At 48.0% G+C, this 27,026-nt stretch overlaps 1 protein-coding gene across 1 annotated transcript; it reads right to left on the reverse strand.

The window, feature by feature from the left end:
* Window positions 1-705: 705 nt before the first annotated feature.
* Tmem130 (transmembrane protein 130) lies at window positions 706-21,053 on the reverse strand. The gene is made up of 8 exons (XM_052754433.1): window positions 20,864-21,053; window positions 12,544-12,849; window positions 9,367-9,526; window positions 7,348-7,514; window positions 5,586-5,670; window positions 4,678-4,880; window positions 2,623-2,735; window positions 706-2,338 (listed from the first exon to the last, which is right to left on the reverse strand). Exons 1-8 carry the CDS (start codon window positions 20,952-20,954, stop codon window positions 2,189-2,191), a joined length of 1,275 nt encoding a protein of 424 aa, XP_052610393.1. The 5' UTR covers window positions 20,955-21,053; the 3' UTR covers window positions 706-2,188.
* Window positions 21,054-27,026: the final 5,973 nt, after the last annotated feature.

Genomic DNA, 27,026 nt, shown 5'->3' on the forward strand with positions numbered 1-27,026 from the left:
AAGGGTAACCTCAGGCCTCATTCCCAATAGCTCTCCACCTTGTGTTTCTGGAGACCCCATTTCTCACTAACCTGGAGACTGCTGGTTCAGCTAGACTAGCCGGCCAATGAGTGAGCCCTGAGGATCCTGTTTCTGCCTCCTCAGCACAGGGGTTACAAACACATGCCACCATGCCTGGCTTTGTTTGTTTTTAAAACATGGGCTCTGGGAATCGAACTCCGGGTCTCAAGGAAAGCGTTTTCCCAGCTCAGCTCTCTCCTTGGGGGCCTGGAATGGTTCATCTTGACTGTCCCTTTGATGGACTTAAGCCTCGAGGAGACAAGCCTGTGAGGGCATTTTCAGAGAGACTCAACAAGAAGAGAAGACCCTCTGGGAACGTGGGTACAATCCCATGGACCCATGGACTGAATTTTAAAAAGGAAAAGTGAGCAGCTGCCTCCCGCTTCTGCTGCCACGCCTTCCCTGCCATGAAGGACTATCTGCCTTGACACACCTTCCCTGCCATGATGGACTGTCTGCCTTGGCACGCCTTCCTCAAGTCACTTTGGTCAGGTGTTCTAATGGCGACGAGGAAAGGCACCAACACTGGGTCATCGCACCTCTAACATCCTCGCAGAATGCCTGAAAGGGTAGCCCGCTGCTCCCAAGCATCATTTACAAAGCTTCGTGGACACACAGGGGACAAAAATACTCTGCCGCACAGACTGCGCTTGAGGAAGCTTTTATTCAGGGACAATGGCAGTATGTCATGGGAATGAGCGGTACACGAGAGAACACTAGTTCAGCAGGATGTCCAAGGGCCAACCAACAGTTACAGTGACAGAGAGCTACCTTTACAGTCTTGACCACCCTCCTCCAGCAGGTGCAGGCTGCCCTAGTGTGCTAGGTAAACAGGTAAGCCTGGATGCTTACATCTGTACCTACTTACCCACCTTTGTTCTTTCCCTTTCTTTTCTTTCTTTCTTTCTTCCTTTCCCTTCCCCTTCCTTCTTTTCTTCCCTTTCTTTTTCTTTCTTTCTTTGTTTTTTTCTTTCTTTCTTTCTTCCTTCCTTTCTTTTTTTGAGGCAGGGACTCCCTATACAGCTCTGAATGTTGTTGAACTCATTATGTAGACCAGGCTGACCTTGAACTCTGTTCCGAGATCCACCTGCCTCTGCCTCCTCTGTGCTGGGATTAAAGGTGTGCGTCACCACACCAGGCTTCTACTTATAATCTTTCAAGGTATCTTTTGACTCCTGATTCTTTCTTCTGCTACCTTGGGAGCAACTGAGTGGGTAAGGTGCCACACACACACACACACACACACACACACACACACAGAGAGAGAGAGAGAGAGAGAGAGAGAGAGAGAGAGAGAGAGAGAGAGAGAGAGAGATCGCTCAAGTCCTCACTAGCAAACCTTTCTTTTTGCTCCAACTCTTTTTTTTTTTTCTCAGTGGACACTGATCTTACGGGTTTCGGTGAAAGACGATTAATTTATAGAGCATTCTACACTCACCGGTGTTCATTTCACCCCGCCCACCACCACCACCACTACCCAGCTTCCGGCAAGCAGGCAGGGAACAGAACGACCTGGTAATGGAACTGCAGGGACAAAAGACAAAGGGCCAGGCTCAGGTGTTGCATTTGAGTTTTGGTTCAGGTCCATCGCGGCAATGAGCCTTGGAGATACACAGCAGATCATCTGAGCTGCGCCATCACATCCATGTGGATCCCTCCTTGCTGTAAGTGTGCCCATCTGAGTGTGGGTTACCTTCCACTATGCATCCTTAACCATCTGTGACCTCCTTCCTAGCTCTCTCTGGTTCGAGCGGAGCTGCATTGCTGAAGGCCTCATGAATCCCCAGTGAGTCACAGATGTACTAACATGAAAGCAATGGGCAAGGGGCATCCAGGTCCACGTGGAAGAGTCTTAATAGAGCACACCAAACATCAGAATCCTGCTCGGGAGAGGGTGGGAGGGTGACGGGGGAAAGCTCACAGCAGTGACTAGAGTGTACAGATGAGATGACAGCTGGGAGGATGACACAAAGGACGTATCACAACAACTGGACTGTACAGAGCCATGACCAGTCTGGGCAAATGGCCACACCTGGGTGAACCCCTCCTGCTCAGTAGCATATGCCACCCGGCCCCGCAGCTCCCAATGGGTGATCAGCGAACACTGAGAGGTATGGGTGTGGGGAGTTCACACGTTGTACGTTTTCATAGGTTTGTAGAGGGGTGGAAGCAGCCCGTGGTTCTCTCGGACAATCTCCAGGTATTCGGACGGTGATTCCAGAAAGAGGGATCCACAGCACAGCTGGCAGCAGCACTTGAGCCCGGTCATCTCCGGACTCTTGTCAGATATAGGAGGAAAGTCAAAATCAGCCACCTCTGGTGAATAAAACCCCTTGGGTCAATTACCACCCCCCTGGGAGCCTCCTCCACCAGCCCATTCGGTGGGCTTGAGAGCTCAGCATAAAGGAGACAGTCAGATGGGAGACCAGCTAACTCAGCAATTCTACTACCCAGTCTACCCATGTCTCTTTGGTGCATCATTAGCAAGACTCCCTCCAGACATTCTGGTTGGCCTACCACACCCAGCTCAGTGGTCTAGCCTCCAACCGGCAGAGCGCTTACCTCCGTTGGGTCCTTCTGTTGAGCAGCACTCCGCACAGTCATGTACATGATGAAAACCAGCAGCACAGTGATCAGCGTGGCGCACGGGAAAGCGAAGACAATCGGCTGCAAGCCTGGGAGGGAGAGAGGAGGAGGAGATGACTGGAGAGCTGGTGTTGAAATACTGGTTTGCTGCTAAAGGCAGGTACTGCCAAGCCTGGTGACCTGGGCTCCATCCCAGGCGTGAACACGATGATGGAAGGAGATAACTGACTCCTCAAAGTTGTCCCTTGGCCTCCACGTGTGTGTCATGGCGCACATATACAAGCACACACAACAGCTGGGTGGCGGTGATGCACATGCCTTTAGTCCCTGCACCGAGGAGGCAGAGGCAGGCAGATCTCTGAATTTGAGGTCAGCCTGGTCTACAGAGAGAGTTCCAGGAGAGCCAGGGCTACACAAAGAAATCCTGTCTAAAAAAAAAAAAAAAAGGCACATACAATAAATACATAAGTTTTTTTTTAATATTGGGTTTTATGTGTGTGTGTTTGTAAGTATGTGGATATATTATGTGCAGGTATGTATGTGTGCACAGGTGTGTGTGCGCATGGAAATCAGGACAACTTCAAATGTTGTTCCTTGGGTTCCTTTGGCTTTTTGTTTGAAACAGGATCAAGACCTTCAGCAAGCAGGCCAGGCTGCCAGCTCCTGACCCTGCCTCCTAGCTATACTCAGCTTTTTACAAGGATTCTGGGGACCAAACTCCGATCCTCATGCTTGCAAGGCAAGCACTTTCCTGACTGCGCCCCAAATTCTGGCTCTGAAGAAGCAAGAGAGGCAACCAGGGCCAAGAGACCAAGAGACCAAAATGGGTGAGTTATAGGGATCAGGCTGGAGGAAGGGAAACGGAAGCCCCGCCCCTGGGAGGGAGGGGCTTAGAATAGGGGGCGTGGTGAGGAGTGTTGAGAGGAGCCACAGGTACTGAGGGATGCTGGGAGAGCCGGGGTTACAGACATAGACTGTTGCATCCTGCTTTTATGTATTCTGGGGATCGGGACTCGGGGCCTCATGCTTGTACAGAAAGTATTTTACCCACTGAGCTCTCTCCCCAGCCCTGGACTAGTATCTTCTTCACAGAATTCATGGGGTTCTGGACATTCATCAGAGCATGTTGGAGCTAGCAGAGGCCAAGGTACCCAATGAGGCCCATGAGGTCCTTCAGGGGTAGAGTTCTCGGGGTTCAGAAAGAGACCAGAGAATAGAGGGAGCAGAAATGATGACGGCAATGAGGAATGGGGAGCACGTGGGGAGCTGACTTCATTGTTACTCTTTAATATACTGATGTTCATGGAGGTGTTGGCAGAGTTGATGGCGGCTGTGTTACTAGGTTGGTAGAGTGTTAAGGATTGTACTGGCAGAATTTGGTGGCGGTGGTGGTGCTGGGGTGGGTGGAGTACTGTAAATAGTATTTAGTGAGGGTGATGGAGTTGGTGGAGTGTTAGGGATAGTGGGATGGAATTTGGTGGTGGCACTGCTGTTGGTAAAGAGTTGGTGGTGGTATAGAGATGGGCAGAGTGTGAGTGCATTGGTGGAGTTCAGTAGTGATGCCTAGACTGGTAGATGGTCAAGGATGATTCTGGTGGTGTCTGGTGTTGGTGCTGAAGTTGACCGAGTGCTGGAGATGGTGTTGGTGGAGTTGGTGGTGGGACTGAGGTGGTAGCGTGCCACTGTAGAGTTTGTTGTTGGTTAGCAGGATGTTCAGGATAATAATGGTAGAGTTTTGAGTTGGTGCCGAGATGGGAGTGTTGGTTGTTGGTGGAGTCTGGTGATGACGATGTTGGCAGAGCGTGGGGAGTGGGCATGGGGGTGGTGGGGGTGGTGGTTTTAGCATTTGGTCACTGAAATGTGGGCTGTTTCTTTACCTAGGAAAACTACTCATGACCTTAGCGCTGGTGGAGTCAATTCTTGATGGCCTTGGTAGGATTGGCTACCAAGTGCTCGGCTGGTCACCAGAGGTGGTGGCAGGGTTTTGATGCCAGTAATGGCACTGCCCCCAGAAGGCAAGGTGTCACTTACTGGAGGGCCACACCTGAATCCTGTGGAACTGGTGAGCCTTGTTGATGACATTCTCAGCACGGAAGATGAAGCAGTAGTCCCCAGGGTCCTGGAAGACGTGGCTCAGGTTAAAAGATGTGCTGGTCACCAACACAGAGTGGCACTCTCTGTCCTCGAGTGGGAGACACTGTGGCTTGAGGCCCCAGCACACCTCCAGAGGCGGGCTACAGAAGAACAGATACACATTTTCAAAATGGCTTGGGAAGGAGCAGGAGCCTGACCAAGCCCAGGGAAGCTAACTGGGGCAGAAACTTCAGAGTCCTTTCCATACAGGATACCAGGCTCCCCTGGTCCATGTGATGGTTCATCTTAACTATCAGTTTAATAGGACTTAGAATCACCATGTAAACAAACCTCTGGGCATGTCTGCGATGGGGTTTCTAGGTTAGGTTAATTAAGGTGGGAAGACCCACCCTGAATGTAGACAGCACCATTCAGTGGGTTACAGTCCTGGATTAAATAAAAAGGGGAAAGCAGGCTGATCACTGGCATTCATCACTCTCTGCTTCCTGTCTGTGGATGTCACATGACCAGGCATCTAAAGATCCTTCTGCTATGCCTCCCCACCATGAATTGTGAGCCCAAATAAACCCTTCCTTCCTTAGGTTGCTTTGGATGGGTATTTTGTCACAGCAAGGAAAAAATTAACTAATACAGCTCAACATTCCAGATGCAGAACTCAAAAAAAAAAAAAACAACAACAAAAGAACTATGGCCACAGTTCTTCCCCAGTTCATAGCCACAGGACAGGAAGGTACCATTCTCCCATGAAACCTAAGCTCTTTAAGGGTCAGAGCAGGATCTGTGGAGCGATTCGTGGTCTAGAGAGGCCACGGAACACCCATTCATCACTCTTCGGGTTCACTCACCTCCCGAGGAAGTTCATGGTCATTGTGAACTTTTGGAATGTCTGCAAGAGGGTGGGCCCCAAGACCTGGATGCCTTGAAGAGCCTCTGTAAGGAGAGAGAAACCCATTAGACCCAGTGGCTGAGGATTAACACAAGGTGCACAGCCCCTTAGCTTACATGGTCACCTCTACGTCCTTGCCTCTCACCCACTCTCTTACCCACTGTCACTAAACCATTGACTATGCTACAAGAAAAGCGCCAGCCATTACCAGAGGCAAGGAAATCCTCCCAAGGGCTGGAGAGACAGCTCATTTGATGTCCTAGTTAGTTAACTCTGTCAACTTGTCACCTGAGAAGGGAGTCTCCATTAAGGGATTGCCCAGATCAGATTAGCCTGTGGGCATCTCTGTGATGGATTGTGGAAGGACCCAGTCCACTGTGGGCAGCACCATTCTCTAGGCAGGTGGTCCTGGGCTGTATGAGAAAGCTAGCTGAGCACGTGTTAGTGAGTGAGCTGCCATACAGCAAGCCTCCATAGTTTCTGCTGTACTTCCTTGACATGAATTCCCTGGTTAGAGGTAATGGTGTGTGGAATGGTAAGCAGTTCTGCCTTCAGGCTCCTGCCTTGAGTTCTTGACTTCTCTCAGTGATAGACTGCAACCTGGAGTGTAAGCCATATAAACCTTTTCATCCCCTGAGTTGCTTTTAGTTGATTTTGTTGTTGTTGTTTCTCTTGTTTGTTTTCGAGATAGGGTTTCTCTGTGCATCCCTGGCCGTCCTGGAATTCGCTCTGTAGACCGGGCTGACCTCGAACTCAGAGATCCATCTGCCACCTGAATGCTCAGAGTAAAGGTGTGCACCACCAATGCCTGCCATGCCAGTGTTTTATCACAGCAACAGAGACCCAAATAGAACAGTGGGTAAAGTGTGGAACTGAATTCCACCCTCAGTACCTGAAAAAAAAAATGTTGGGTACAGCGACACCTGGTTGAAATCTCAGAGCTGGGGAGGTAGAGATGTGTGGATCCCTGGAAGTCACTGGCTAGTCAGGCTAACCTACGAAGTGAACTCCAGGCTAGTGAGAAACGCTTGTAACAAAAGAAGGTTGTTGACCCAAGAGTGGTAGCTCACTCCTTTTATCCTAGCACTTGGAGGCAGAGATAGACCTATCTCTGTGAGTTCCAGGCCAGCCAGGACGACACTGTCAAAAACAATTTTAAAAAGGTGAAGGGCATCTGAAAACTCAAAGGCTTTCCTGTGACCTCCACAAGCAAATGCACACACATGCATACTCACCTACACACACACACACACACACACACACACACACACACACACACACACACATTAAGCATGGACTCAGGTTCACGTGCACATCATGCACATCCCCTCACCCCCACATAGACACATTTACAAAGAAATCTCTGAAAACTGCCCAATGCCAGGTAACCAGATAGAAGCTTCCCACTCTCCCTAGCCAGCTTTGATCTGAAACTGTAGTGACTAAAGAATAAGGAGCATCCCTACCACTCCCTGTGGTAGGTGTCTGGTCAGGCTGAGGCTCTGGGGACAGGATGACCTGGACTCACATGCCAGCTCTGCTACAGAGTAGTTGTGTGACTCTGTGGCCTTGAGTGGACTCTCTGGAGCAGACATTTACAGTAGGGATGGCTTCGAGAATATCCATTCAAGTGCAGCCTGATGCTAGCCCAGAGTCACTTGGATCTGGAAGGAGTGTTGTCCGGGGTGCCTCGGGTACAGCCAACCTGGCGGGAGACCTACCCCGAAGCTTTAAGGAAGCTGAGAAGTCGCCGCTCCTCTGCACGGTGCCCTTCGCGGCATCCGGCTTTGTCTGCTCCCATTCTGCCACGACCCTGACTTTCACCGTGAAGGTTCCAACACTCGAATAGTTGTAATAGGCCACAGGGGTGTCAGTTATCAACAAGGTCCTGTAAGATGACAAGGAGAAGGGACATGGACACCACTGCTTCCTTTTCCAGGAATTGGGAAGGGAATCCAGCAAGGCATCAGGGAAGCAGCTTGTAGCACGAAATCCTAAGTGGTCTTATGATTAAAAAACCTGGAGCCAGCTATCAGGGTGAAAGCTGAAAGATCAGAGAAGCAGAGCAAGCCACAGCCACCACTATTACTACCTCACCAACTGCTCAGCCTGAAAGAGCCAGAGTTCCTGTCTCCTCCCGCCTTATACTCCCTTCTCTGCCCAGCCTTATCACTTCCTGTCTCAACCTTCCTAGTGCTGGGATTAAAGGTGTGTGATCCCAAGTGCTGGAATTAAATATGTGTGCCATCTCTGCCGGTTCTGTTTCTCTTTTAGACTGGATGATAAATCTCGTGTAGCCCAGTGTGGCCTTGAACTCACAGAAATCTAGCCTCCCAAGTGCTAGGAGTAAAGGTGTGTGCCACCACTGCCTGACCCCTGTGGCTAATTCTGCGGCTGGCTCTGTCTTCTGATCTTCAGGCAAGTTTCATTTCTTAGATTACAAACAATATATCACCACAACAACCTGTAATTACAGCATTCGAGAGGCTGAGGCAGCATCTTAAATTCAAGGCCAGCTTGGGCTACACAGACAAGCTTTGTCTCAAAAATGAAAACAAACAAAAACCAAAACCCATAGCTTTTAAATTTGAATTTGTTGGTTCTGGCTTCCTACGTTTGTTTGTTTGTTTTTGTCTTTTGAGGTGAAGGCTTATGAGCCCAGACTAACTTTGGACTTGCTTTGTAGCCCAGGCTGGCCTTAATGTCCTGAGTCTCCTGCCCAAACCTCCTGAATGCTGGAATTAAAGGTCTGTACCACCAAACCAGACTCTCTTTCTTTCTTAGGGTTGGAAAGATTTCTTAGTGGTTAAGACCATGCTCTTGCAAAGGATCCGAGTTCAGTTGGTTCCCAGAATCCATGTTGGGCAGCTCACAACCACCTATAACTCCAACCCTGGGGGATCTGTCTTCCTCCTGTGGCCTCCATGGGCACCTGCACTCATATGCACATATCCATACACAGACATGAACACACATTTACGTGATTAAGAAAAATAAAAACAAATGGGCGGTGGTGGCGCACGCCTTTAATCCCAGTACTCGGGAGGCAGAGCCAGGCGGATCTCTGTGAGTTCGAGGCCAGCCTGGTCTACAAAGTGAGTTCCAGGAAAGGCGCAAAACTACACAGAGAAACCCTGTCTCGAAAAACCAAAAAAAAAAAAAAAAAAAAAAAAAAAAAAGAAAAGAAAAGAAAAGAAAAATAAAAACAAACCTTGAAAAAAACCAAACCAAGAACAATTAAATCTACAAATCTGAAGTTAATAATACGGCTCAGCGGGTAAAAGTACTTGTTACCAAGTCTAATGACCTGAGTTTGGTTGATCCCCAGGATTCATGTGGTGGAAAGAGAACACTAACTCTCACAAGCTGTCCTCTGAACTTCGAACAGAGACAGAGAGAGACAGAGAGAGAATATTCCTGTGTAGTCCTCGCTGTCCTGGAACTCTCTTTGTAGGCCAGGCTGGCCTCGAACTTACAGAGATCCACCTGCCTCTGCCTCTGCCTCCTGAGTGCTGGGACTAAAGGTGTGCTCCACCGCCACCTGATGGGCAATTTTTTTAAAAGAATAAATAGCTGGCCATGGTGGCCCATACCTTTAATCCTTGAGAGGAAGAAGCGGGTGTACCTCTGCAATTAAGACCATTCTGGTCTGTATAATGAGTTCCAGGGCAGCCAAGGTTATGTAGTGAGATCCCGGAAAAGGGGTGGGAGGAGGGGGTGGGGGGAAGGAGGATGCATACCCGTCTCCGAAGTCCCATCGGTAGAAGAAGGAGGCCAACTTGAAGAAGTCGCTCGGGTCATGGAGGAAAAAGGAGAATCTAAGGCTTTTATTGGTGAGGTAGGCGTTCGGCCAAGACACGGAGGTGTTTTGGGTAATGACTAGTTTTCCCACAAGCGACTCTGAGAATGACAAAGGGAGAGTGAGTCCACAGAGGCACGAGGCACCCATAGCCTGAGTTGTGACCTTGGGCTGGAGCAAAGCAGCCTGGCTCAGCCTCCTCCGGCTGTCAGAACTATGTGCAGTGCAGGGGATCCCATAGATCCTTCAAGACAGAGACATTCTAGTCACCTCCTGCTGGCAGTGACTTACAGCACATGCTCAATCTGTGCCCCTGCCCCACCTCCCTTTCACAGTGATTCCATTCTTCCTGGCAAAAGGGCTACCCGCCATGAAGAAAGGCATGGGCTGAAGCAGGACATGATGCCCACGCTTGTAATTCCAGCACCTGGGAGGCTGGGACAGGAGGATCAAGAGTTCAAAGCCATCCTTGGCTACACAGTGAGTTGAAGGTCAGCCTGGGCTACATGAGACCCTGTCTCAAAACAAACAAAAAAAAGTATGCATCATAACTGAATACATATAGACTATTTTTGCTGTTGTTAATGTCCTCTAAGAAATACAACATAACAACTACTTAACATAGTGTTTATATTGTATCAGATACTATAAGGCATAGGATATATGAGTAGCAGGGAATGTGGCTCAGAAATGAAGCAATTGCCTAACACACAGGAGGCCCTGAGTTCCATCCCCAACACCAAAAAAATAGTGGGGGATAGAACTGGAGAGATGGTGCAGTGGTTAAGAGCATCTGGTGCTCTATCATGAGGACCAGAATTTTAGATCCCAGCATCTACGATGGATGACTCACAGAACATCTGTAGCTGTAGTGCCCTCTTCTGGCCTCTGTGGCAACTGCATACATTTACGTTAGCGTTTATAGACTTAGTTACATAATTCTATGCTTGCATTACTTCCTATATCATTTTAAAAGCATGGGCATTTTCACTCAGGACATATAGACTCACTGAAAGGGTCATGATTAATAAATAATTACACAAACTGGGGCTACTGAGATGGCATCTCAGTAGGTAAAGGCACCTACCATCACATCTGATGATCTGAGTTCAATCCCCAGGTCCCACACAGTAGAAAGAGAAAATTAACTCCTGCAAGTTGTCCTCTGACCTCCACATGAACACCATGGTACAGGTACCCACATACATGTACACCCTCACTAAATAAATAAATGTAGTAAAAAATTTTTTAAATACTTACATACATTAGCTGTGTGTCATGGCATATGTCTATAATCCTAGCACTGAGAAGCTGAGGTAGGAAGATCTTCTTGAGTTCAAAACTAGCCTGGACTCTCTAACAAGACTTTTTTCCTCTCCTAACTCCTGGAAAAGGCACATAATTACTCCAGTGTCTTTAATCAGTCCCCTAAAGGATGAGTATTTCACTTGTTTATATATGTTTTCTATTCACATCATCTTGTGCATAAAACATTACCTAAATGAAACCTTATTTCCTGAAGGCAAATTAATTTGGACTGTAAGTCCCAGAAGGTGGGACTAACTCTGGACCTCTGCCAGAGCAGCAAGCCCTCTGAACTGCCAAACCATTTCTCTGGTCTTGATTCTTTATTTTTTTTTTTTAATTGTTTTCTGTGTATGAGTGTGTGTGCCTGGTGCTCTAGGAGGTCGGAAAAGGATGTTGGATCACCTTGGGTTAGACTTACAGATAGTTGTGAGCTGCCACGAAAGGGCTGGAAATTGAATCAGGATCGTCTTCAAAAGCAACAAATGCCCTTAACCACTGAGCCAACTCTCCAGTCCTTTTTTTTTTTAAGTGAAAGATTTTAATTAAATTTATTTATCTACTTATTTATTTTGTATGTGTATTGGTCTGTGTGTGCACCCATGCCATGATACGGATGTCAAGGTGAGAGGGTAACTTTCAAGAGTGGGTTCTCTCTTTCCCCCATGTAGGTCCTGGGGATCAAACTCAGGTCCTTAGGTTTTGCAACAAGCACCTTTACCCACTGAACCATCTTGCTGACCCTATTTTCTGATTTTTTTTTAACTTAACGAAGAATCAAGAAAGAATCCGTGTGAGATGGCTCAGTTGGTGATGTGCTTGCTTTGAAAGCATAAGAACCTGAATTTGATCCCCCAAACCCACACGTTTTCAAAAAAGCTGGGCATAGTGGTAGATTACATTTGTAGTCCTGTTGCAGAAAATTTCTTTAACTATGTAAAGATGTGTTGCATTTGTTTAATTATGTAAAGATGTGTTGCTGGTTCACCTTGCCTGCCTAAGGTACCTGACTGATCTAATAAAAAGCTGAACAGCAACGAATGGGGGAGAAGGTATAGGTGGGACTTCTGGGTAGTGAGAGGGAGGAAGAGGAGGAGGAGGAGGAGGAGGAGGAGGAGGAGGAGGAGGAGGAGGAGGAATTTAGGCACAGGATAGAAAGAAAAGGAGATGAGAAGGAGTCGCCAGGGGCCAGCCAGCCAGACACAGAGAAAGCAGGAAAGCAGGACATACAGAAAGGAAGAAAATTAGAAAACCCCAAAGCAACCTCCTAGAGCACCAGGCACACACACACAAAGATGAACAGAAACAGGTTAAATTAAGTTAAAAGAGCTAGTGGGACAAGCCTAAGCTAAGGCCGAGCCTTCATAATTAATAATAATTGTCTTTATTTGGGAGCTAGTTGTTGGCCCAAAGAAAATTCCAACTACATAATCCCAGTGCTGGGGCATACTGGCTAGCCAGCCTGTATAATTGGTGAGCTCGCTAATGAGAGATCCTGTCTCAAAAAAAAACAAACAAAAAAAAAAGGTGGATGCTGCCTGAAGAACAACCCAGAGGTGCGATCACACTCTCTCTCTCTCTCTCTCTCTCTCTCTCTCTCTCTCTCTCTCTCTCTCTCACACACACACACACACACACACACACACACACAAACATACAGACACAAACACACATGCACAAGACTTGAAAGCAGGCCTGGTAGTGTAGCTCAGTGGTGAAGCACTTACACAGCATGTCCGAGGCCCTGGGTTGCACAACATGAAAGAGCTTGAAAGCAAATAGGCAAACGTGAAAGGCCCTGAGAGACCCTCACCTTTGATGGGGAGTACCAGGGCACTCCTGGCTAGCGGCTTGCACATCCAGCAGTCGACAGCAGTGACCCAGACAGAGACTGAGAAGTCCCCAGCCACTCTGCCCACCACGTGGATGGTCGAGGTTAGATTCTTCTCAGTCTTGGCAGTGAGTATCAGTGGTGTGTGGACCCAGTGGAAACGGTAGAGGTGGGTGTCTGCAGGCAGGGACAGGCTGCCATTGTCCTTGACCGTCAGGTTGGCTGAGATGGTCACTTCTGTACCAACGGTAGCAGGACCATCAGTAGCAAGACTGAGATTATAGAGACCTAGGAGACACATGTAGGCCAGGTTTCAGGAAGACAACGAGGACTTCCTCAGTTAGTTTTCCAGTCATCAGTGATAACAGTGGGGCCAGCGAGATAGCACATCACACCAACTCTGATGATGCGAGTTTGATTCCCCAGTCCAAGAAGAAAGCCAACTCCCCCAAGTCTTCCTCTGCCCACCGCCCCCCACAAAATAAATGTAGCATCACAGAATGTCCCTATTTATTTACAGGGGATCCTTACCAAGACCCCTACCTGATGTCTGAAATCAAAGACAGCACCAGACCCAAAGTATCCTGTGTTTTTTTTCCTTGTTTGTTCATTCTCTTACTCATTCATACATACAATTCATGGTGAACTTTAAATCGGTCACAATAAGAGATTAACAATAGTAACTAATAGTAAAATGGAACTAAGATCAGTGGTGTATGCCAGTCATGCCAGCACCAGGGAGGTTGAGGCAAGAGGACTGAATATTTGAATCCACCCTGGGCTATGTAATGACTGTGTTCAAGGCCAGTCTGGGCTATATAGTGAGACTCCATCTAAAGAAACAGAACAGAGCCAGGCAGTGGTGATGCACGCCTTTAGTCCCAGCACTTGAGAGGCAGAGGCAGGTGAATCTCTGTGAGTTCGAGGCCAGCCTGGTCTACAAAGTGAGTTCCAGGACAGCCAGGACTGTTACACAGAGACCCTGTCTCGAAAAACAAAACAAAAAAGAAGAAGAAGAAGAAGAAGAAGAAGAAGAAGAAGAAGAAGAAGAAAAGAAAGAAAAAAGAAGAAGAAAAAGAAACAGAAGCTGGGCGATGGTGGCGCACGCCTTTAATCCCAGCACTCAGGAGGCAGAGGCAGGTGGATCTCTGAGTTCGATGTCAGCCTGGTCTACAAAGCAAGTTCTAGGACAGCCAGGGCTACACAGAGAAACCCTGTCTCCAAAGAGAGAGAGAGAGAGAGAGAGAGAGAGAGAGAGAGAGAGAGAGAGAACAAAATAGGGCAGGAGACAGGGCTGGAGTGATGGCTCAGCAGTGAAAAGTATGTACTATTCTTGCAGAGGAATGGAGTTCAGTTTCCAGCACTGGCATCTGGCAGTTTACAACCATCTATAACTCCAGCTCTGGAGGGATATGATGCCCTCTCTGGCCACTTCTGGCACTGCACTCATGCCCACAAAACCACAGGCACATATGCACACACGCACATAATTAAAATAATAATAATTTCAGCCGGGCAGTGGTGGCGCACGCCTTTAATCCCAGCACTTGGGAGGCAGAGCCAGGTGGATCTCTGTGAGTTCAAGGCCAGCCTGGGCTACAGAGAGAGATCCAGGAAAGGCACAAAGCTACACAGAGAAGCCCTGTCTTGAAAAAAAAAGTAATAATAATTGTTGCAGCTGGTTTTATGTCAACTTGATACAAGAGAGAGTCACCTGAGAGGAGGGAACCTCAATTGAGAAAATACTTCCATAAGATTGGGCTGTAGGGCATTTTCTTAGTTAGTGATTGATTGGGGAGGGCCCAACCCATTATGAGTGGTGCCATCCCTGGGCTGAAGGTTCTGAGTGCTAAAAGAAAGCGAACTGAACAAGCTATGAAGACCTTGTTTAAAAAAAATAAATAAATAAATAAATAAATAAATAAAAGGCCTGATCCTTCCTACATAGTCCAGACTGGTGTTGAACTTGTGGCAATCCTCCTGCCTCCCCCTCTAGAGTACTCTGGTTGCAGTCTCATGCCATCACAACCAGCCTGAGACTCATTTCACCCAAACCCACTTTCCCAGCCAAAGTCCCTGTTTGAGGCTCAAGTCTTCCTAGGCGTTGATAGTATGTATTCCCTTTCTAGTCAGTCTACATTGTAACCACGTGTAACTAAGTGTAAATTAACCTAATGTGACTGCTTACATTTACTTAAGCATTCTGTTTCCTGTGTTTAACAACAATGTGGCTAGCGGGTCGATCTTCTCGAGGCACACAGAATACTTCTGTTTGCTCAAAGCCCCATTACTCATGGGTAGTTGAGTCTCTGAATTTTTGCTCTCTCCTCACTTCTTGTTAGAGTGAAAAGAGCCAGCTGGGGTCAGGTCGGGGGCTGGGTACACAGCTAAGCAGGTAGAGTGCTTGCCTGGAGTGAATGAAGCTCTGGGTTCCATCCCTCCCATTCCACGAATGATGGTGACAAACACCAATAATCCTAGAACTCAGGAGGTGGAAACAGGAGGTCCAGAAGTTCAAGGCCATCCTCAGCTACATAGTGAATTTGAGGCCAGCCTGTGCTGTAGAACAACAACAACAACAAAAAAGCCAGCTGTCCCAAACACCAGCCACAGGCCTCTCTGATTTTCTCTTTTTTGGGTACCCCTCCCTCTTCTACATCACCACTCTATCCCTGGGGTGATATATTGTGTACCTTAATAAACTTGTCTGAGGATCAGAGGACAGAGCCAGCCACTAAATTAGACATAGAGGTCAGGCAGTGGTGGCACACACTTTTAATCCCAGCACCTGAGATCTCAGGCCTTTGCTTGGGAAGCACACACGCCTTTAATCCCAGGAAGTGGCATGGCAGGGCAGAGAAAGGTGTATATAAGGCGTGAGGAAAGAGGAACTCACTCTCCTTAGGCTGAGGATTTCGTAGAGGTAAGAACTAGTGGCTGGCTGTTCTGCTTCTCTGATCTTTCAGCTTTCACCCTGATATCTGGCTCTGGGGTTTTTTTTTATTAAAAGACCATGTAAGATTCAGACAACATATCCCATTTCCAGGGGCCCCACCTACAGTCATCTGATTTCTGCTCTTGGCCCTGATCTATGTCTTGTCTCTTTTTTGTTTGTTTGTTTGTTTGTTTGTTTGTTTGAAAGATACGTTTTTTTTGTTTTTTTTTTTGTTGTTTTTTGGTTTGTTTTTTTTTTTTTTCGAGACAGGGTTTCTCTGTGTAGCTTTGCGGCTCTCCTGGAACTCACTTGGTAGCCCAGGCTGGCCTCGAACTCACAGATATCCGCCTGGCTCTGCCTCCCAAGTGCTGGGACTAAAGGCGTGCGCCACCACCGCCCAGCTGAAAGATACGTTTTTAATAATTTGAATACTTTCACAAAGAGACAGGGAAGCCCTGCCCCTACAGAAAGGCTTTCCCACCTGCCCCTGCACCAAAGCCCGACATGTAAGATGTGACCAGTACACTAAGTACATAGGACTTTAAAAAGCATCCTGCTGGGCTGTCTGTGGCTGGTGGTGGCTGAGAAGTGTGAAATGGCCAGGAATTAAAAACTGCAAACTCAGACTTCTCCTGAATTTTCCAGTCAAGTGACCGGCTTTATGTCTTATCTCTTGTTGCTCCAACAAGTGTCTGGAATTCGATTTAATGTAATCATGAACCTTCCTTTGGGGTCTAGATTCATACCTGGGGACCTACCACCTGGCAGCCAGCCACCCTTGCAGTTTCAGGAGGTGCACAGGGGCGCACACCTTTAATCCCAGCGCTCAGGAGGCTGAGGCAAGCGGATCTCTGTGAATTCGAGGCCAGCCTGGTCTACATAGTGAATTCTAGGCCAGGCAGGGCTACATAGTGAGACCCTGTCTAAAAAATAAAAACTTTCCAGTTCCCAGGATGCTTTGGTCCTTCTGACTTCAGGGTTTTTGTATATCCTGGCTCAGTGGGCAACGGCCCTTGCTGCCAAGCCTGACGACCCGAGTTGGGTCCCTGGGTATGCAAACACTCTAGTGAAAATAAATCTAAAAATAAAAAGAATTCCTGTTCTACCTTCTGTCCCACAGGAAGTCTTTCAGGAAGCTTTCCTGTGCCCTGACCCCTCAGTGCTCTCCTGACAGACTGGGTACACTACTGCCACTGAGATATCACCGTACTGAATGAAGATTTCCTCTTCTCTCCCAGTGTACTTATAATTCCTTGAGGACAAGGGTCATCTGCTTCTTTATTGTGCAAGCAAAATGCTTACTGTGTAGTAAGAAGCTCGGGACATGGCTCTGTGGATAAGAGGGCTTGTTGTATAGGCGTGAGGACCTGAGTTCAATCCCCCAGACCCATGTAAAAAGTCAGGCATGATGAGGTACACCTATCCCTGGACTGGGGAGGTGGGGACAGGAGGATCTCTAGTCAACCAGTCAACCTAATGGAATTAATGAGCTCCAGATTCTACTGTGATTGTTTAAATTTGATTAAAACTAAGAATTTGGCCTCAAGGCCATATTAGCAAAAACCCAAGTGTTTAATCACAACCCAATGTTATTAGTGGCTAATTATGAGGCAGCCAGAGATGGACAGAATCTGAGAAAGACATCTCAGGTCACCCTCTCACCTCCACATACAGGAACATGCACATGAATGCATGTGCACCATTGTGTATACCCATGCGCGCGCGCGCACGCACACACACACACACACACACACACACACACACACACACACACAAACTGTATGGTTAGTGTTCAGTGGTACTTCTGAGCCACGTGATTACCTGAAAAGGAAGATGTGGCATGAAGTCCAGACCACCTAGCACTGTCGCAGAAGACTGTTCACATGGGGGTTACTGACTGAACCCCTTCTGCGTGCCCCACTCCCACAGGTGCTGGGTAACCTAGCATGGACATGGTCTTCCTCACAGTGAGTTCACAGGATACCTGCTGGAGTCTTCAGCAGAACCAGAAGAGTCCGTCTGCAAATGTGCCCCTTGTTTACCTCACAACATTCCCGGTCCCAACTGGGGACTCGAGCTTCAGTCTTTTCTGTTGTTCTGCCCTGTGTTCCTGTTACGAATCCCTTTTCTTCAAACCCATTCGTTGAGTTATAAAGCTGTTTGAGTCATAATGCTAAAGGCATGGGCTGCCACTGCTATCCTGGATACCGTGGGTTTGAGGGTTAATATGGTCAACATGGTGGGATTTAGTTTCGTTTTGAGACAGGATCTCTCTATGTAGTCCTGGCTGTGCTGGAACTCTCTATGTAGACCAGGCTGGCCTCGAACTCACAGAGGTCCACCTGGTTGTATATGAAATGTGACCCGCTGCCATGGCCCCTGCTGCCATAAATTCCCTGACATGATGGACTCTATTTTTGAACAGTCATTTATTTATCTTTGGGGGGGGGGGTTGTGTGTGTGTGTGTGTGCTCTTGAACATACGTGCGAATGTGTGTATCATAATGGACATGTAGCAGGGGTCAGTTTTCCCCATCTAATGTGTGGGTTCCAGGAATCAAATGCAGGTCTTCAGCTTTGGCAGCAAGTGCCTTTACTCTCTGAGGCATCTATACAGCCCCATTTCCAGCTGTTTTGCCATAGCACCCAGGCAAGTACGTAATACAAAAGGAAAGGGCTACTGCTGCTGTCCCCCAGGACTATTTGCCCTCCCTCTAGTTGGCAGGCAGCATGTCCCTTTCCTCAAGGGCTCTTACCTGTTTCTGCTCCCCCCATCACTACTACCACCCACCCCCTCCTCCCTCCCACTCAAGTGGAGGAGGAACAAGGACCAGAGTGAGGCTCTAAGGTGGCAGGAACACTAAGCTGCATGTTAATTGCCATCCTGCATCTGCAGTGAGAGCAGGCTGACGCAGATTGGTTGCCATGGAAATGGAATCAGGGGGCAGCTGGCTGGAGCCGGGAAGGAGGAGGACCCACTGACGATGTTGTTGAAAATGGTTGCCGAGCTCATGGCAACTCCCACCAGCCCTGCCTGGAGGAGACCACAAAGGTCTTTTAAAAAACAGAAGCTGGGCGAGAGGGATGGCTCGGTGGTTAAGAGCCCTTGCCGTTCTTGCATAGGACCTGAATTCAGTTCCCAGCATCTACTATGGGCAGCTCACACGCGTCCTGATCTTGGGACTCCAAAGCCCTCTTCTAGTCTCTATAGGCATTCAAACACACGTGAGCATACATTCACGCTGATACATGTGGATGCTCATAAATTTTAAAAAAAAGAAACTAAAAACAGAAACTGCACCAGGCATGGTGGTGTAGCATGTCTTTACTGCACTCGAGAGGCCAAGGTATGCAGATCTCTGTGAGTTCAAGGCTAGCTTAGTCTACATAAATGAAACTCTGGAGGTGGAAGCAGGAGGATTAGAAGCTCAAGGTCATCTTTGGCTGTGTGAGTTTGACACAAGCCTCCCAGGTTACATGAGAGCCTGTCTAAAAGAGGGGTGGGGGAGTGGCCCTGGACCCCTTTCACTAGGTCAAGGTGACCTCCCTCTTCCTCTGGGCTTTTGGGAAGTATCCAAGGGTATCCATGCTAAAGTGGACAGTGAAGACCTTTGCCAAGTGCAGCTGAAGGAATGAGACCCAGTGTATCCCCTGTGACTCTGCTCATCCAAATTCATCTTTCTTGTTTGGGAGCCCAGATGTACACAGAGCACAACCAGCGACCAAGACAAGGACTTGGGGGTACCCACGTGCACTCAAGTGACATAGAACTAGATGTGCCAAGACAGAAAGAAGGGGCAACGCCCTCAAAAGCATGACCCCAGTTTCCTAACAGGTTACCAGAGCCTCAGTGTTTTCCCATGATACATGTGAGGCTTGGAACGTTCTAGAAAATGACTACGGTGGCCTTTTCACATAGCACATGTTAGGCAGCCAAAAACACTTACCAAACACACCTGTGATGGTCTAAATAACACAGAAATCCACCTGCCTCTGCCTCCCAATGCTGGGATTAAAGAGGTAAGTCAAGAGGATCAAGAGTTCTAGGCCAGCCTGGGCTACATAAGACCCCATTGGGGGAAATTTTTATTTTTATTGTGTGTGTGTGTGTGTGTGTGTGTGGTGTGTGTGTGACTAGAGTGGTGACTCATGCTTATAATCCCAGCACTAGGTAGGGGAAATAGGGGGGTGTGCAAGTTAGAGGCCAGCCTGGGCAATTCATGAAGACCTCATCTCAAAATAAATATTGCCTGATAAGATGGCACATGCCTTTATCCCAGCGCCGGGAAGCCTGAGGTGGGAGGATCTCTGAGCTCCAGGCCAGGCTGGCTACAGGGTGAGCTCCAGGACAGCCAGGGCTATACAGAGAAATCCTGCCTTGAAATAAATAGATAGATAGACAGACAGACAAATAGATATTTAGTTGTGTATTTGTTGTAATTTAAATCATGTAACTTCTAGACACATATAACCCAATGGATCAGGGTGTCCATTTCTAGATGAATTATATGTTGAATTTCCAGGAGTGGGGGAGGGTACAGGTAATTTAATACATGCAAAATGCCCACAAAATCCTCTGATGCATGCCAAAACCGCAGGTTGTTTTTTTTATTTTATTTTTAATTTACTTCGTGGCTCTGCCGTTCTCACAAATCTGCACCAGGTCCCCCCCTTCCCCTACCTCTCTTTTAATGGGCAGATGCGTTGTGAAGAATGATGTGGTGTTTTTGTTTTTGTTTTTTGTTTTTTTTCCTCCAGCTACTCACAACCCACCGGTCTCTGACAATTCTCGAATCTGTGTCGTTTGTTACTCCTAAAATGGGGTAGGAAGGTTGATGTTGGTCTTTTCATCACGGAGAGATGGGTCCTGGTGAGCCTAGGGAAGAATCTGTCGGCTCAAGGGCCCCCTCCCCCTTTTTTAAATCATTCCCAGGGAGGAAATGGCAGACTGGCCTCCTGGGCTGCAGACTAGCACCTGCGCCGCCCCTAAGCGAACGCAATCACGGTGGAAATCTCTAGAAAAAGGCGACATCTTAAAGCAAAAGCGCTGCCCCATGCAGGCAAAGGGGGCGGTTCTCCCTGGGGGTGGCTGAGGCGCGATGACCTCTCCCAACCCATCCGGGGTTCCCTGCATGCATCCATGCTCCCTGTCCCTCCCCTAGTGAGTACCAGTCCCAAGCATCCGGATGGATGTGCTTCCCAGGGCAGAGTGCTGGAGGCAGGCATCGAGGGGGAGCAGGGAGACGCCTCAAGTGCCTGGGTGACTTCTGGGCAGAGGGGTGCCCAGCAGGGGTAGGACGCACCGAGTCATCTCGGTAGCTCAGGTTCTGGATAGCACTGGACAGCTCCAGGCAGAATCTGGCTTACCTGCAGCCACCTTCGCTGGGCCCAAGGGCAGGAGGCAGGCGAGCAAGAAGACGAGGCCGAGGTCGGACCAGACATCGGTGGCCTTGGCCATGGCGCAGCGTGGATGCCGAGGGGCTCCCGGCCGATGCGCAGGGTGCTGGGCTGGAGCTCCGCAGTGGCAGCTTCGTGTGGCTGTGCGTAGAGACGCAGCGCTCGCCTGTCTCCGCCTTCAGCCACCTCCGCCCACACAGCCCTCCCCGGAGCCCCGGAGTCCCTCCCCTCTAGGGATCACAGAAACCATCCTTACTTCACCAGGTGCGCATGCTCTCTTCCCGCATCGTGCTTCCGTAGGGTCCAGAGCCATCTTTCCAGCCCGAAACAGGGTCTCTTTACTGAACCTTTAGCTCACCACATTGGTTAGACAGACGATCTAGGAGCCTCTGGAGCCTGCCTACCTCTGTTCCTCCCAGCGCTGGGGCTACAGATGCGTACGTACCACGCCTGACTTTTAAATGCGTGCTGATGACCCAAACTCAGATCCTTATGCTTGCTGCGTAGCAAACAACCCACCAAGCCCTCTCCATAGCCCTTAAATCTCTCTTACTGTCCTAAATTTTCACTACTTTGTATACATTTTGTACTTACATAATGTCTCCACTCAAACTAGCCACAGTTCCTTGGGGATAGTCCTACTGAAAAAGAATGCGCACACTTAACTGTTGACTAATTTTTAGTTTTGCTTTGTTGTTGTTGTTATTTGAGACAGGTTTTGTTGGGTGGTGGTGGCACACACCTTTAATCCCAGCACTAGGGAGGCAGAGCCAGGCGGCTCTCTGTGAGTTCGAGGCCAGCCTGGTCTACAGAGCAAGACCCAGGGCAGGCACCAAAACTACACAGAGAAACCCTGTCTTGAAAAACCAATTCGAGAGAGGGAGGGAGGGAGGGAGGGAGGGAGGGAGGGAGGGAGAGAGAGAGAGAGAGAGAGAGAGAGAGAGAGAGAGAGAGAGAGATTGAGATTTCTTTATATAGTCCTGCTGTCCTGGCACTCACTCTGTAGACCAGGCTGACCTCGAACTCACAGAGATCTGCCTGCCTCTGCCTCTGAGTGCTGAGAGTAAAGGCGTGTGCCACCACCGCCGATTTGTAGCTCTTGTGTTATTTTCTGCTTGGGAAGACAAATATGACCTGCTCCTCCTAAAATCCAGCCAAAGTTTTCCCTTGCATAGATAGAGTTCCCCCAATTCCCTTAGGCTTCTGTAGTCTATACACTGTAGTACTTCCCAGGGCCACAAGCTCATAGACAAGGCAGAACTGCATACTGCGAACTAAAAGGTATGGGAGGGGGTGGGTGAGATAGCAAATGAGGGTCCAGGGACCTTTCTCATACTTCTCATTCTATAAGAGAATCGGCCCAACCTTGAGGGCCCCTGGTAGTTGCAGCCTCTGTGATGAAGATAATGACTGTCCATGATAGGTATGGCTAACAGAACCTCATTCATTTTAGCAGTGGTTTGTTTGGGTTAATTTAATTCTTCTGGGTAATAGAAAGTTCACATTTATTTCTCTATCTACCTAATTCTATGTGTGTATGTACTTGTATGTATTATAGTCAAATGCCTGCTAGTATATTGTGGAGGTCAGAAGATAATTTGCAGGAATTGAGTCACTCCTTTTACACCTGGGTCCAGGGGATCGAACTCATGTCCTTAGGCTGGGCAGTAAGCACCTTTGCCTGCCAATCCTTCTCATTGGCACCCCACTGATTTTTGCTAATGATAGCCTTTTGAGAGTAGGTTATTCTGTCTGTTGGTCCTAGCAAGGTGGTACAATGGAGTATCTTTTGGTCACAGATGGGAGAAGCCCCGGAGTTCATATCCCTACTAAGGCAAAATAGTGAGGCAGGAAAAATCTTAGTGAGATGAGAAGGGGGAAGGAGCGCTTTCATCTTAGAACCTGGTTAAAATCTCTCGCCAAGAGAGAACCAAGAATCCCTGCACACCACATATATATCGTGTATGTTCATACAGACACATGCATACACATTAACAAAAAATTGAGGGTTTTTTCGTTTTGTTTGTTTTGTTTTGTTTTGTTTTTTTGAGACAGGGTTTCTCTATGTAGCTTTGGTGCCTGTCCTGGAACTCTCTCTGTAGACCAGGTTGGCCTCGAACTCAAGAGTTCTGCCTCGGCCTCCCGAGTGCTGGGACCAAAGGCATGTGCCACCACTGCCCAGCGATATTTTTTAAAAAGAACCCCAGCACAACTAACAACTGCTTAAGGTCTGTGGTGGTTTGAATAGGAATGACCCCCGTAGACCCACGTGTTTGAATGCTCGGCCCATAGTGGAACTGTTAGGTATGGCCTTGTTGGAGGAAGTATGTCAGTGTGGCGGCAGCGGGCTTTGAGGTCTCGTGTGCTCAAGCTAAGCCCCATGTGTCACACAGTTTCCTTCTGCTGCCTGTGGATCAAGATGGAGAACTCTCAGCTCCTTCTCCAGCACCATGTCTGTCTGCATGTCACCATGTTTCCCACCATGATGATAATGGACTAAACCTCTGAAACTGTAATCCAGCCCCAATTAAATGTTTTCCTTTATAAGAGTTGTCGTAGTTGTGGTATCTTTTCACAGCTATAGAAACCCTAAGACAAGGCCTTTCTCCCTTCCCGACTATAAATCTTCAGTTTTCTAAGATTCTCACTAGAAAGTCCATTTTTAGGAAAAAGACTTGTATTCAACCCTGCCTGGACCTTTGTTTTTGGTTTATCAGATTATAATGCCGTCCTAGGCATGTACAGACCTACCTATTATCTCACTTAACAAATAAAAGACAATAGATGAGGTGTGTTTCTTAGTAACCTCTAAAAAAAAGATTTAAGTTTTATTTTGTGTGTGTGTGTGTCTGTGTGTGTCTGTGTCTCTGTGAGTATATGTGCACTGACTGCAGGCATCCCCAGAGGCCAGAAGAGGGCACTGGATCCCTTGAAAGAGGAGTTACAGGCAGCCTAACATGGGTGCTGGGAGTGAGCAGGAGTGAGCAGCCTAACATGGATGCTGGGAACCAAACTCAGGTCCTCTGGAGAAGCAGTGAGTGCTTTTATCCTGAGTCATTTCTCCAGCTCCTATTATTGATCTTTTGAGACGACAGCCGCCAAAATGGTAGGTTTGGTTAATACTGAGACAATTGCTTACTCTTCCCTGAGGAGTCCATTCCCACCTGGCTTACATCCTTCTTTCTATGGCTCTTCCTTAGGAAGCACATACAGACATACAGATGTGTATTGTTTTCTTCTAAGCACCGCTCTTTCTCTTAACCCTTCAGATTAAACCTGTATTAAAGTGATCTTTAACAAAACCTCCAACTCAGGGCAGCACAAGAGAACAGTGGGTCAAGGTTCCTATGGCTGAGCCTGACGCCCTCGAGTCAGTCTCTGGGATGCACGCGGTAGACAGAACCAACTCCCACAGGTTATGGGATCTTGCTCTGTCAGCTCACCATTCTGAATAAATGTTTTTACTTGTTTGTTTGTTTGTTTGTTTTTAATCAGCTGGGTGTTGTGGCACATACCTTCAATCCCAGCACTCCACTCGGGACACAGGCAGGCAGACCTTTGAGTTCAAGGCTAGCTTGGTCTACAGGGTGAGTTCCAGGACAATCAGGGATACATAGTGAGATTCTGTCTCAAAAAAATTAAAAGCAAAAAAAAAATCTCTGACTCTACTTCATCATTGTATTGAGCATAGTAAAAAATGGCTTTTAGACATGTAAAAACAGCTTAGTCAGGTTGGGGATTTAGCTCAGTGGTAGAGCGCTTGCCTAGCAAGCGCAAGGCCCTGAGTTCGATCCTCAGCTCCAAAAAAAAAAAAAAAAAAGCTTAGTCACGAGCTCCACTAGACCCACAGCTGCATTTGATAACCAGAACCCAGTGACATTACTCACTCCAGACAACCAGACACAGTCCTAGACTCCATGACGCCCACTGGACAGTCTATAAGCAGAGACCAAGAAAAATGCTCTGCTCTGCATATCTGGAGAGATGTCACTTTGATCTGCCCTGTGGCTAGAGAGTCTCTCCCAGAATCCTCACCCTCGAATCAGAGAGTTGTGTTAGAGACTGGACCTGTCATTCAGCTAAGATATGACACACAGGTGAGCAGCCTTGGGGAGATAGACTTAGAATAATAAAATATAACTTTTGTTATACTAAAACTACTCATATCTACCTTCTTGCTCTCGACAATCACAAACTGGCTGATATTGAAATTCTTTTTAGCATAGAAGCCACAAATTCTGGTTTACCCCGAGTCTTGGTCCCTAAAAACCTAGGGGTACTCATCAGGCTCCCAAGGATGGCATTGTGGAGCTGTGTCTTTTTCTTCCCACAAATGACACTACCACACACTGTCCTCCACTGGAAATGTTACCTTAGAAGGAAATGAGGACCAGTGGGTGGATGGTATGGCTCTAAATCCTACGGTAAGTTGGAGGGGTCAAATGGAATTTAGAATGCTGGGTTTGTTTCATTTATCATGGCTCCAGACCTGCATCTCCACTCTGCTAGGACATTTTGACCTGTCAGACCCCAGGACACCTAGTCACCCTGTTGAAACCGCCCAGAGATCTTGAGAGGACCAACCACTAGAATAATGATTCAGGATAGTGGAAACTTCATCATGGGGAGGGGGGACCACAACTCATGGTTCAGCCTCAACCTATAAACCCAAGGCCTGTGAATGAGGTACCCAAGCAGAGAAGGGAGCATGGTGTCTTAGTCGTTTTCAAAAGGTCAGGCTCACACTGGATGTGGTGGCATGTCTAGCACTGAGGAAGCTGAGGCAGAAGGATTGAGAATTGAAGGCCACACACTGGATACTCTCTAAACTGGGAAGGGGAGAGTGTAATGCTGCAGAGATGGCTCGGCAGTGAAGCGTTCTTACAGCTCTTCTAGAGGACCTGAGTTTGGTTACCAACACCCACGTTGAGTGGCTCACAACCGGTAGCAACTCCAGCTCCAAGAGATCCAACACCTTTCCCGGCCTCCACTGACATCTGCACTTATATGGCATCTGTGTGTATGTGCATATCAGGGCGGGTGCCTGAAGAGGCCAAAAGAGGGTGTCAGATCCTCTCAGGCTGGAGTTTAACAGTTGTTTGTAAGCCACTCAGCGCAAACGTGAATGTCGGGGACTGAATTCAGGACCTCTGCAAGAGCAGCAAACGGCCCGAACCACTGTGCCATCTCTGCAGTTGGTTATCACGGGTATTTGTTATAGTGATGAAAAGCTGAGCGACGAAACACCCGTTGCAGTCTGCATCGCATCACCTCTGAGCCTCCTGCCTTTGTGTCGCATTAACCTTTTTTCAGTGTTCTGTGATTTATTTTATTTTTATATATACAAGCATTCTGCCCTCATATATTCCTGGGTATCACTTGTGTGCCTAGTGCCCACGGAGGACAGAAGAAGGCATTGGAGCCCTGGAACTGGAGTTACAGACAGTTGTAAGCTGCCATGTGGGTGCTGGGAATCGAACCTGAGTCCTCTGCTACAATCCCACCTAAGTCCCAGCGTGGTGAACCAATGACTTTATTGGGTTTATTTACAGAGCAAGGTGAGGGATTGTTCACAGGAATGTGGGTGACCCCAAAACTATGGCATCACTGCAATGTCCCACCCCCATTATGGGTGATGACCTCATGGAAGCTGCATCATGGAATCCCTCAGTCAGTCAACTTTCTACTCTTTGTTGTTTGTTTTATTTTTCCAAGATGGGGGTTTTCCTATGTAGCCCTGGCTGTCTTGGGACTTGTTCTGTAGACCAGGCTGGCCTCGAACTCACAGAGATTCTCCTGCCTCTGTCTCCCAAGTGCTGGAATTAAAGGTGTGTGCTGCCACCCCCACCTGGCCAACCTTTCACTTTCTATATAATCAAAAACATAGATCCCGGCCGGGCGGTGGTGGCGCACACCTTTAATCCCAGCACTCGGGAGGCAGAGCCAGGCGGATCTCTGTGAGTTCGAGGCCAGCCTGGGCTACCAAGTGAGTTCCAGGACAGGCACAAAGCTACACAGAGAAACCCTGTCTCGAAAAACCAAAAAAAAAAAAAAAAAAAAAAAAAAAATAGATCCCAAGATCACTTGCCGTTGGGGGTGTACAGGAGGAGAGAGGGTCTTGTGGCCCTCCCGC

The sequence above is a fragment of the Peromyscus californicus genome, unplaced genomic scaffold (assembly GCF_007827085.1).
Source record: "Peromyscus californicus insignis strain IS unplaced genomic scaffold, ASM782708v3 Scaffold_2__1_contigs__length_46816999, whole genome shotgun sequence".
Classification (NCBI taxonomy): domain Eukaryota; kingdom Metazoa; phylum Chordata; class Mammalia; order Rodentia; family Cricetidae; genus Peromyscus; species Peromyscus californicus.